Genomic DNA, 13,291 nt, shown 5'->3' with positions numbered 1-13,291 from the left:
GTGACAACTTCACTCAGAGAAGCCGTCAGTCTCAGCTGTCAATCATGACGTCACACCCCCGTTTTTATAGCATCAAATAACTAACTCAAACTAAACTTATTTTTAAAACGAACACCTGAAATGAAATCATCGTGATGATAACTGCCTTCAGTGACATAAACTAACTTTGGGGAAACATTTTTGAAGTGTAATATTATTATTTAGTTTGCCTCGCGTCCATTAGAAAACACAGAGGGGCGGCTATACTGGGACCGGTCACCGGGGGGCGATCGAGGCGCGAAAGCTTCAGTAAATGAGAGGGAGACTGCAGGCTTGAATAGAATTGTAATATAACTCCTCCCTGAACCTCCTGCTGCCATGTATCTCACTCTCTAATTGGCTGTCGGTGTAATTTTCAGTCAGAACGCAGTTCACACAGCAGGAGTTTAAAGACGCCGGTGAGATATTTGGCATGCTAAATATCTGGACCTGTCGGCGACTCGTCTGCGATTCTCTCTGATCGCGTCTTTGATTATTCACACTGCGTGATTGTCACTCGCGTGCACAAGCACCGATTTGCCTGTGATCTCAGACATTTGTCGGCGATTTCACAAAACCTGTCGGCGACTCAAAATCAGGGCAAAAATCGGGCAGTGTGAACTAGGCTTTACGGTCGAATGCAACACACCGTGTGTGTGTGTGTGTGTGAGTGAGTGAAGCCCCGTTCACACCGCCAGCGATTTTGTTACTGCATGTCGCCAGCGCCAGAGATTCATGTCGCTAGTGGGCGTTCCCACTACGGGTTGCATATAAACGTCATTAAATATATTTGTACTATAGTACCGTTTTTATTACTAGTGTTTTGCAGAACAGAGCAAGTTATTAGAATACATACACACTGTACTGTAATAGGTAGACCATATTGCATGCAGTTGTCAAAACTTACTTTATATCCCCACAATCCAAGACACGTTTTTCCATGCATCATTTTTTTAAATGTGTCTCTGTATGTAGGCTACACAGAGACATATTATAAAGAACAGGGGGCTTGCTAAAAGCTAATATCAACAACTCCTCCGGACACCGCAGTAGCAGCAGTAAAGCAGACGGATCACGTGCACTCCACAGACTTCACTCCTATTGGTTGTTGCTCGCGAAAATCGCTTCTCGTTTGCATAAAGTTGAAATTTCTGAACTTTTGTCGCGTGTCTCGTGTCGCTTGACACGCCCACATTCTGTCGCCAACGGTCACTGTCGCTCGTGTCGCCGGAAGTCGCCAGCGCTCCATTGAAATGAATGGGATCATGTCGCTTTGTCGCTGCGTGTCGCTGGCGGTGTGAACGGGGCTTTAGACGCACAAGAGGCGGAGCTAAGGAAATGCAGCTGAACGAATACGCTGCCTGCGTCTTTTAAATAGTAAAAAAATTATGACAAAACACAATATGTGGCAGCCGCCAGCCGGTGTTGATTCTGTGGCGGAACGCCACAAATTAGTCTATGTGTGGGGAAACACTGAGAAATAGTGATACTTGTGTGGTTGAAAAGTTCTCTATGGGCAAGCAGAGCTAACGCAGGTTTGAATGTTTGCTGTTATCTCGTACTTGTCTAAAGTTTTAAAGACATAGCCGAATCCTTGTCATTTCGGAATAAGATCCCATGGGTGTTTGCGTCGAGATTGTAATCTTTTAATGATTAATTGTGCTGCCTAACTGCACGCTTCCATTGTTCCTAACAGGCATCAGCTGTCTTTATCTACTGATGGACTAAAACAGAGACACAATCTAAATCATTAACATTCCAGCTGTCTTGTTCCAGCCAAGCAGACGTCTCGTCACTTATACAGTTATTCCGTGAGCAAGACAGTCTCTGGGGGTCTGACCTATCACTGATTCACTGGAAAAAACGTCTGTGAGAAATTCCACATCATGCCTTGAAATACAGTACACCACAATGTTCTCCAGCATCCAGGTCCTCCAGGGTGCTCTAAATCAACTGTCAGACCCCGCAGAGAAAATACCATTATGTGAACTAGTCAAAGTAAAACCAGGTTTTTCTTACTTTTGTGTGACTCGACAAGGTCTTTCAGTTAATTACTGAGCGGAAACGGTTTATCGGTTTATATAGGGGCATTAAAGATCCATTTCTTTTCTTCAGCTAGCATTATATTGACCTCTGACTTCTCTAGGAACTGTCGGATGTTAAATAGCTCTTAACGGCTCATTTAAGTTGACCTTTGCCCTCGTAAACACAGTACAAGCGTAAAAGCATCAGAAATTTATGGGCAGAGACATGGATCATATTTTGGAAAAGCTGGGCAGTGTGAATGTTCATAAACACAGAATTTCCATCAAAAACAAATAAACAAACGGTTGAAGTAAACCTTAAAGGGATAGTTCACCCAAAATGAAAATTCACCCGCATGTTTTTCCAAACCCGTAAGACTTTTCACGAGTTTGTGCGCCCATATAATCTTAGTGAAAGTGGTAAACAGATTTGGCTTGCTTTCTGCTATAGAGGGGCTCGGAGAGGATATTCTACCCGAGCTCCGATTGCCCCCCTATAACAGGCAAAATTGAATGAATGAAAGAATGAATGAACGAGTCATTTATATAGCGCTTTCATTTGTAATACTGTACACCCAAAGCGCTTTACACTGTCAGGGATCTCTTCTCAACCACCACCAGTGTGGTGTACAAAATTGTACAAAAAGAGGAGCAGGGGAGGAGGAGGGATGCTTCAGGAACTAAAAGGGGAAGAGGTAAGCTGCTGCTTTTATACCTTGGTATTAATTGAAAGATTAGATGGGCGTACTCCTCCTGAAATTACGTTTATTAACTTCACTTGTTAATCTTCGAAACACAAATTAATCTTTAATGCAATCTGAAAGATTTCTGTTTATCCATTACAGTGTATTCTAGAGGTCGACCAATTCATCTGATTTGCCGATTAATTGGCACCGATAGCTGATTGGTGGAACAATCGGTTATCGTCAAAAATCAATACCGATCCGTTGCGGGAGCAGCTGTGAAGTGTGCTGTGAGAAGGGTCTGCTGGCATTATATAGCGCGAGAGCGGCCTCTAGAGGCCAAATAAAAAAAATATCACTGTTTACATTAACACGTGACACGCGAGGCTGCGCGCTTCACCGAACGCTGCACAGAGCGCGCTGACACATTTGACGCGTGTTTAAAACACCGAAAGGGAAACGGTATGAATACAGAACACTTCAATACATGTTGCCAAATCATTATAAAGTATTTTGTTTGGTGACTAGATGCTTTAGCAGCGAAAGAACAGCAGTATGGATGTACTTTACTTTGTTGTCGAGGCTGAGAGGACGCTAACATCAGCAGTAACATTTACCTCAAGCAGTTAAAGCGGTGTAACAACTAGTGATGTAAGAAACCAGACTGTATGGTCATGATGCATCCGACAGAAAAATAAACACATCAGAAATGCTTTGGATTTCAATACATATTTTGTTATTTTGATCAGAAATCCTTCAAGTGTTCTACAAAAGTAAACTGTTTGGATTTATATGAAATAACACTTAATATAATACAATAACCCATTATAATACATTATATCCAATATTCCATTTGTAACATTAATTAAGGTTAATAAATTCTGTAGAAGTAATAATTATTGTTAGTTTTATCTGTTAACCTTTTTTTATGCATTATGAACTAACATGAATGATTAAGATACAATTGTATTGCTCAACTATTATTGCACAATGTAAAATGTATATTGCATTTCATTCATGTAAGCTAGCTAAATAAGCTAATAAATCCTTGTTAACAAACAGGACTTGCAGTCTGTTACCTCACATTCACTTACATGTTTCTAGGTTATAGATAAAGAAACATTTATTTGTAATATTTTAATGTTTTAGTTATTTTCTGTAGATTTTTTTCTGTTAGAACTTGTCATTTTAATATATTCATATTTACATATGCAATTTTCATGGTTCAGTACTGTTTTTTTATTTCTTGTAATAAAGTTCAGCACTGTTTTTTTTTTATTTGTTATTATTATTATTATTATTTTAATCTAGTATCTTTTTAAAAACTATTGGTCGATTAATCGGTTATCGGCAAGCGTGGTCCAACCTAGCTATCGGTATCGGTAAAATCCATTATCTGTCAACCTCTAGTGTATTCACCCAAAACTCTGACAGTTCAAAAAGTTCATATCAAAAATACACATCTGTGAAAGAATGGGGTTGGGCTTGGCCCCTTAGTTTCAGTGAAAGGAACTCTTAATGCTTCAGCATACCAATACATTTTGGACAATTTCATGCTTGTAACTTTGTGGGAACAGTTTGGAGATTCCTGTTCCAACACTTCCTGTTCCAACATGACTGTGCACCAGTGCACAAAGCAAGGTCCATAAAGACATGGATAAGCGAGTTTGGTGTGGAGGAACTTGACTGGCCTGCACAGAGTCTTGACCTAAACCTGATAGGACACCTTTGGGATGAATTAGAGCGGAGACTGTGAGCCAGGCCTTCTCGTCTAACATCAGTGCCTGACCTCACAAACAAGCTTCTAGAAGAATGGTCAGAAATTCCCATAAACGCACTCGTAAACTTTGTGGAAAGCTGCAAAGGGTTATAGCTGATGTTATAGATGAAAAGGCTGGGCAAACTCCATATTAAACCCAATGGATTAAGCATGAGATGTCAGTAAAGTTAATGTGCGTAAAGGCAGGCGTTCCAAAACGTTTGGCAATATGGTGTATAAAGCAATCTTGTCTCTTCAGAACACTTGGAATTAACCGATCAATTAATGTGGATTTATGATCTCTTTGTGATCAGATTTACGATGGTTGTCAACCATTAGAGTTTTGTGTGAATAGACTTTCAATGGAGGGACAGAAACCTCTCAGATTTCATTAAAATATTTTCATTTGTGTTTCAAAAGTCTTACTGATTTGGAATGGCATGAGGGTGGGTAACTGATGACAGAATTTTTATTTTTTTGAGTGAACTACCCCTTCAAAACACCATATAAACTTCTTTGGCTCACTGAGTTGAACAGAGTAAAACATCTTATAAGCTGCAAATTAATGCTCCATCATTTTTTATAATGCTCTTACCCCGTTCATTAGGGTTAGCAGCAGAGTACACCGCCAGGAAGCCGCTACCAGCTGTGTTGGCATCAGACACCATCTGTATGAGCATCCTGTTGCTTGTGGAAACGAGGGCTCCCGGCCTGAACGTCCCACAGAAGCGGCCGAGACGCTGTCCATTGCCGTGGCCACTATAAACATCCACGTAATCATACCGGCACAGGTTGTCACTCTCTAAGTCGAGAAAACGAAATGAGAGGACGACCACTTTGCCCTCTGGAACCTGCAAGAAGCAGACATCATATTGAGACCCATGCACGGTAACACTTTAGTTTATGATCCAATTCTCACTATTAACTAGTTGCTTATTAACATGCATATTACAACCCCAAATCAAAAAAGTTGGGACAGTTTGGAAAACGCAAATAAAAAAAGAAAGTAGTGATTTCTAAATTTACTTTGACTTGTATTTCATTGCAGACAATATGAACACAAAATATTTCATGTTTTGTCTGGTCAACTTCATGTCATTTGTAAATATGCATCCTTTCCTGTCATTCAGACCTGCAACACATTTCAAAAAAAGTTGGGACAGGAGCAATTTAGGGCTAGTAATGAGGTAAAAGGGTTAAATAATGATGTGATTTGAAACAGGTGATGTCAACAGGTGATTGAAATTATGATTTGGTACAAAAGCAGCATCCAAGAAAGATCTAATCCTTTAGGAGCAAAGATGGGCCGAGGATCGCCAGTTTGCCAACAAATACGTGAGAAAATTATTGAAATGTTTAAAAACAATGTTCCTCAAAGAAAGATAGGAAGAGATTTGGATATTTCACATTCAACAGTGCATAACATAATTACAAGATTCAAGGAATCTGGAGGAATTTCAGTGCATAAAGGACAAGGCCGCAAGTCTAAGCTGAATAACCGTGATCTCCAATCCCTCAGGCGGCACTGCATCAAGAATCGTCATTCATCTATAAGCGATATCACCACATGGGCTCAGGACTACTTTGGCAAACCTTTGTCAAGTACCACAATACGTAGTTACATACACAAATGCCAGTTAAAACTGTACTGTGCCAAAAGGAAGCCTTATGTTAACAGTGTCCAGAAGCGCCGTCGACTTCTCTGGGCTCGGAGGCATCTGGGATGGACCATCACAGTGGAAATGTGTACTGTGGTCAGATGAATCAGTATTTCAGGTATTTTTTGGGAGGAATGGACGCCGTGTGCTCCGGACCAAAGAAGAAAACGATCATCCAGACTGTTACCAGCAACAAGTCCAAAAGCCAGGGTCTGTCATGGTATGGGGTTGTGTCAGTGCCCTTGGCAAAGGTCACTTGCACTTCTGTGAAGGCACCATTAATGCTGAAAAGTACATAGAGATTTTAGAGCATAATATGCTGCCTTCAAGAAGAGATCTTTTCCAGGGACGTCGATGCATATTTCAACAAGACAATGCAAAACCACATTTTGCACACATTACAAAGTCCTGGCTGCGGAGGAAGAGGGTACGGGTACTTGACTGGCCTGCCTGCAGTCCCGACCTGTCTCCAATAGAGAATGTGTGGCGCATTTTAAAGCGCAAAATGCGACAACGAAGACCCCGTACTGTTGCCCACCTTAAGACTTGTTTGCAGGAAGAATGGGACAAAATTACACCTGAAACACTTCATCACTTGGTGTCTTCAGTCCCTAAACGTCTTTTAAGTGTTGTGAAAAGGAATGGCAACATTACAAAGTGGTAAATGCTTTACTGTCCCAACTTTTTTTGAAATGTGTTGCAGGTCTGAATGACAGGAAAGGATGCATATTTACAAATGACATGAAGTTGACCAGACAAAACATGACATATTTTGTGTTCATATTGTCTGCAATGAAATACAAGTCAAAGTAATTTTAGAAATCACTTCTTTTTTATTTTATTTGCACATTCCATACTGTCCCAACTTTTTCTGATTTGGGGTTGTATTAGGATATTGGCTGTTTATTAGAAATTATAATGGACATATTATATTCTGCATGACCATATTCTAGATCTCTTAATCCTACCCAATACCTAAACTTAACTACCTTATTAACTATTAACATGCAGTAGTTAGGAATTTATTGAGGCAAACGTCGTAGTTGATAGCTAGTTAATAATGAGAATTGGAACCTAAACTAAAGTATGAGAGAATGCATTCTTTTAAAAGACATCTGACACACACATTTTATACAGTTTAACACTACTTTACACTTATAGTCATCTGTTTATATTGTACTGACATTTTTTATTTGATTATGTCATTCTCAGTGCTTCATGGGGGAATTGAATCAATCAGGAATTGATCGAATCATTGTGGTTTGCTATTGGTGGATCTCATGTGAATGACAGGGTGTCCCACCCTCGTGAAAATTAACGGAAAAATACTCCCAGAACAAAAACTGTGAACTTTTTCCAATGCACTGTAGTAACAAATATATACAGCGTTGGGGTAATGCATTACAAGTAACACAAGTTTCACGTAATCAGATGACCAACAAGTAAAGGAACACATTAAATTTACAACAAATATCAGCTAGTTTTTCAAATATGTAGCACAAGTTAATTAGTTGTCCCATTTATTGACTGACAGCTCTCCTGTCCTCATGTTGAGATAAATCATGAGTAAGGTCAGAGGTGTTGTGTGCGCTGTGTGAACATGATGGATATTGTAGTTCTAGACACTGTGAGCATGCATTCACTCATCTCACTCACACAAAAACACATTCAGTATCTGTCCAAAAAAATGTGCAAATTAAGCAAACCTGAATTTTTTATTGTTATTAAAAAAGTACAGCCTAGGTGAGAAAAAGCATTACTCGCTAAAAAAGTAACCAAGTAACGCAATTTGTTACTTTTTTAGTGAGTAACACAGCATTGTAACAAGTAATTTTAAAGAAACATATAAAAGTTGTGCTGCTTAATTATTATTTTTTTAACCTGTGATATTTTTTGTTCAGGATTCTTAATGAATAAAATTAAATAAAATGAAATAAAATTGAAAAGAACAGCATTTATTTAAAATGGAAATTCTAACAATATACACCACCATTCAAACGTTTGGGGTCAGTAATTTTCTTCTTTCTCTTTTTGAAAGATTAATTATTTTATTCAGCAAGGATGTGTTAAATTAACACACAAATTATAGTAAAGATTTAAAGGGGTGGTTGATTTCCCCCTTTTTACAAGATGTATACCGTAAGTCTCTGATGTCCACAGAGTGTGTATGTGAAGTTTTAGCTCAAAATACCCCACAGATCATTTTTTCTAAATGTTAAAATTGTCACTTTTTCAGGGTGAGCAAAAACATGCCGTTTCTTTGTTCTTTAAAGATTTAAATGCAAATAAGCTGCTGCTCATTGGGTGGAGTTTAAAGAACTCATGCAGACAGACAATGAAACTGTTCAGCCTTTTATGTTCAAACCAGAGCCGGACAATGATGGAAAGACTCAAGAAGTAACAACATGTAGAATGCAACAGGACGTTTCTGAATGTTAGTTGATCAATTTATGTAGTTGATGTGGAGTTAAAGGAACTGTATGTAAGAAATGTATTTCAATTAATCATAAAATGGCCCTGATATGCCACTAGACATTAAGAAATCATGTTAATTTCAAATACTTAAATCACTGACAACAGTAGTCCGGCCAGGATATTGTCATTTAAAAGTTGTTGTTGCAGCCCTCAACTGATGTTGATGTTGACATGTTGTGTTTTGGCCTGAAGCTCCACCCTCCACCTACCTACCTACCAATCATGAATTCAGTAGGGTTTGGGCATCTGGGTCGCCAGATCTGCTCTAGTTTTCACACCTGCAGCTACAAAGTTCCTGCTGATCCTGCAGGGCATCTGTCAACCTCGAGTCAGGGGGAGGGGGCGAGGGGATACACCGCACTACAGTAATTTGAAATTGATTGCAGTACCAGTTTTGGCCACAATCTTACATACAGTTTCTTTAACTATCTTCAAGTCATTGATCAGCATATTCTCTCATGATAATCTCACCCCTTTTGTAAATTTCAGGGATGAAGCTCGTGTAGCCTTAAAAAGCGACTTCTGCAAAATAAAATATCTCCCTTTTCTTTTAACTTTGCAGATGTTGTTTATGTTCAAATGGCAAAATTACACACTTACTAAAGTTTGAAGGTGCACTATGTAACGTCCACTGGAGGGCGCTTATTCTAAACGGCTCACGAGTACCGGGACTTTTATTATGACGGGATGGGAGACAGTCGCCGGGCGTCCGCACTTCCGCTTTTATCGATCAGGTAAAAACAGCTACTTTTATCATATCAGATACATTTAAGGGGCCAAGGGCTTCGACCATCTGTCCACTCTCTTCCCTGAACTGAAATGAAGTAGTGGGCTGTACTTTCCACACGATTTACCTCAATTTTTACACATGGCACCTTTAAAAACTGAAGTCTTAATCAAACACCCCTTTAATAAAATAAATAATAAATAATATAATAATGTGACACTAAAGACTGAAGTAATTAATGGCTGATGAAAATTCAGCATCACATAAATCAATTGTTTTAAAGTATATCAAAATAGAAAACCATAATTTTAAAATGTAATCATATTTCACAATATTATTGTTTTATCAAATAAATGCATGCTTGATGAGGATAAGAGACTTCTTTCAAAAACATTAAAAATAGTAATGTTTCCAAATTTTGACCGGTACTGTATACAGTATATGTTTGCTTGTTTTACTTCAGCAACATGGAAATCAGTCCCAACCATAATTAAGATTCTTAAAATAAAGTGGACGATCCCTTTTAGTCAGAGTGGTCACCAATTGAGTCTCTTATATGCAATGATGGCAATGTAATAAAATGCTAGAATGAGTCTAGAGTTGCCACAAGGATGTAAAGTGGCCAGCAGCCAAACCAAACAAATCACAACCAGACACACACTGATTCTTGCCACGACTATCTATTGCATCATCATCCCAGTACATGGAATGCAGAGCAACATTTGACTTCTTTTTTTCATTTCACCCCAAATCACCAAACATAGATACATTCAAACATAGCCGTTATCTGCTTTTTTTTATTTATACACTTTTTAAGATTGTCTAAAAAGAACACTTTGACTACTGAACAATGTTCAAGACTGCAATATTTCACAACATGCACTGTATTCAATGAAGTTGTTCTGTAGATCGTATGCTATTTATGTGTGTGTATGGATACATTCCTGTATATACGGATGGATTGTGGATTAAAAACATATAAATGCACGTACAATGCAAATGTTAGATCTGGTGGGGTCTATGCAAACTTGAGATCTGTGAAATATTTTCTGTAACCTGCTAGGCCTATGTAACAAAATCATTTATTAAAATTTTTTTCTTGGTTTCTCTGTTCATGTGTTTTTGTATTTTTCGCCATTTACGGAGCAGTTGACACTTTGAATGAGTGACACCATGTGTTGCCGAACTGAATTGTGGGGGTTGCGTTGCATTGCATCACTGGAGTTGCTTGTGGTAGAAGTTGAAAAATGTTAAACCTTTCGAGCACCACCCCAGTTGTCAGTCAATCGTTCATGCAACACCGGAGCAGTAATATGATTGGCTGGAGTCCCTATGATAGTTGTGTCAACAGCAAGCTCCAGATATGCCCTCTGTGAAGCGTTGGTGCCGATGCACCATGTGAATGCAGCGCTATTATCATATATGCTTATTTACACCATGGAATAAAAAAAATGAAAAGGTATTTGCAACTGTTTATCTTGCAATTCTGACTTTATACCTCAAAATTCTGAGTTTATATCTAATCGTGAGAAACAAAGTCAGAACTGAGCGATATAAACTTGCAATTGAGAGAAAATAAGCCAGAATATCAATTATATCAATTATATTGAGCAATCAAATTTTATTTTTTCTCAATGTTGTGAGGTCTGAAGTGTGGAAACTCCCTATTCTGAGAAAAAAAAGTAAAAATTGTGAGATAAAATGTCACAATTACTTTTTTATTTTATTTTTTATTCTCTGCCAGAAACAAGCTTCCATAGACTATTAATAAAGACGGAGTGTCTATTCACACCAAGTGCAAATAGTGTGCCTTGTTGACAAGTGCTATCCGCACTAGTTCTGCCTAACACCGCCTGGTTGGACCATTTTTTTGTAAACACTTGTGATATAACAGCTTCAGTGGCGCAATCAGTAGCGTATGGCTAATCGATTGTTATTTTGACACGATCAACACAGGTTCGAATCCAACTTTTGCATAGCTCGCTGTTCTCTTTTTTCTCATCACAAATCACATCGGAAAGGAATTTACTTTCAATAAAAAATAACAAAATGTTCTAAATGTGGAATTAAAGTGCCTAACGAAATTTTAATAATAATAAAAGCTATAATAAAGCTATAATAATAATAATATTGGGTAGGGGTAGGGGTAGGGAGTGCTTTTATGTCCCTTTACGGCGGCATCCATTTAATAATTTAAGTAAAAATAATAATTGACATTGTTATTATTGCATCCAGTTAATTAATATACAACAATACTGAGGTGCAAATAGTAAATACCTGTCAAAATAAAGTATAAATTACATGTAATACTATTTATATTAGAAACAAACTGCTACTTTTATATGGTGTAAATAGAATATATCACTATTTTCAGTTAGTAAATAGCATCTACAGCTATTTGCACTGAGCATATCTATCGCTAAGAAAATATGTTATTTTCACTGGGTGTAAATAGCATCGCTATTTGCACTTAATTAGCAATTAAGTATATTTAAGAAAATATGCCATTTTCACTGAGTGTAAATATAATCTCGTTGCTATTTGCACTTAGCATCTATTTATCCCTTAGTGAAAATAGCCGCTGACTGATAAATATGGCAATAAGCTGTCACTGAAATTGACTGTCTACATTCTATTTCATAAATATAGGCCTACTTACCGCGGTTATGTCACATGATACATTTTGGTTGGTTAATTTTGTTCGAGCGAATTCAAATTCTTATTTCATGGGGAATTTATAACACTCTTAACATGGCAACTGTTAATCTTTTTTACAGGGCACCATGTTTCTTTGAGGAAATGCATTTTTTTTTAATCTATTATAGCGTTAAGACGCATGTAATTTACATTCGGCATTCAGCAACCCGGGTACATAATAAATCAGTTACTTACAGTAATTCTCCACACACATTTGGTATTCGGCGGGTAGACACCCGGATAACCCTGACTACCGATAACACCCGACTCTCCTGTGATATTCCCACCACACGTGAAGGTCTGTCTAGACAACAGAAAGAACAAATAAACACCCGCATCGATGCAGCATTCATTTTTGCAATACAGCCTTTATGAATCATAAAACTTTGACATGAACGCACAGCGGGTTCCTATGTGTGATCATACATGATCATTCAGTGCGCGCGCATCATGACTGAAGAAACTTACCTGTTTTGAGACTGAGCTCGCACATGCAGGTTGAGCAGCAGAGCCCAGGCGATCAGGACACCGCAGATCTTCCACATTGTAAGAACTGACAGTGGATCAGATCAGATGGCGTGCGTGTCTGCGTCCAGCTGCATTTAATGATATTATTGTGCTCCGTGTGTCCTGAAGTTGCTCGGGGGAGTTTCAGAGGCAGATGAATATAGCGTTTGTTCTGCTCTGTAGGAGGGAGCAGCAGGACAGCTGCCTTTTTCCAAACCTGTGATCAAAGACAGAGAGAGAGAGAGAGAGAGAGAGAGAGAGAGAGAGAGAGAGAGAGAGAGAGAGAGAGAGAGAGAGAGAGAGAGAGAGAGAGAGAGAGAGAGAAGCATTATTTTTTTTAATACATTTTTAAAAAGGTTTTTTTTTTCAAGTTTTTCACTTTTCAGTTAAGTTCAATTCAGTTTATTTCACATTTTTTGACACGTCCACTAATTTAATTGTCAAATAATCGATGCATATGGTCCATGAGTACAATATGAGAGGATTACAGCGCCACCTCGTGGCATTAAAGGTAAAATATATTCGAATGACTGAATGTATAAGGCTTGTCAATTCAGATCTTTTATCATATTAGCTTTTAGTAGTTGAAAATCGAAAACTTTGAAGATTTAGGATTGTTTAATATATACACTCACCTAAAGGATATTAGGAACACTATACTAATACTGTGTTTGACCCCCTTTCGCCTTCAGAACTGCCTTAATTCTATGTGGCATGGATTCAAAAAGGTGCTGAAAGCATAC

General features: G+C 38.2%; 1 protein-coding gene across 1 annotated transcript in view; it reads right to left on the bottom strand.

The window, feature by feature from the left end:
• Window positions 1–12,766, bottom strand: part of pcolce2b (procollagen C-endopeptidase enhancer 2b) — a 31,464-nt gene extending 18,698 nt beyond the window's left edge. The window contains exons 1-3 of the mRNA XM_067435620.1: window positions 12,510–12,766; window positions 12,237–12,345; window positions 5,080–5,335 (exon numbers count right to left, since the gene is read on the bottom strand). Of these exons, the coding sequence (XP_067291721.1) occupies window positions 5,080–5,335; window positions 12,237–12,345; window positions 12,510–12,586 (442 nt within the window). The 5' untranslated portion in view covers window positions 12,587–12,766. The remainder of the gene's footprint in view (window positions 1–5,079; window positions 5,336–12,236; window positions 12,346–12,509) is intronic.
• Window positions 12,767–13,291: the final 525 nt, after the last annotated feature.

This window comes from Pseudorasbora parva, chromosome 24, assembly GCF_024679245.1.
Source record: "Pseudorasbora parva isolate DD20220531a chromosome 24, ASM2467924v1, whole genome shotgun sequence".
Lineage (NCBI taxonomy): Eukaryota > Metazoa > Chordata > Actinopteri > Cypriniformes > Gobionidae > Pseudorasbora > Pseudorasbora parva.
This window is presented reverse-complemented; position numbering and strand designations above follow the sequence as displayed.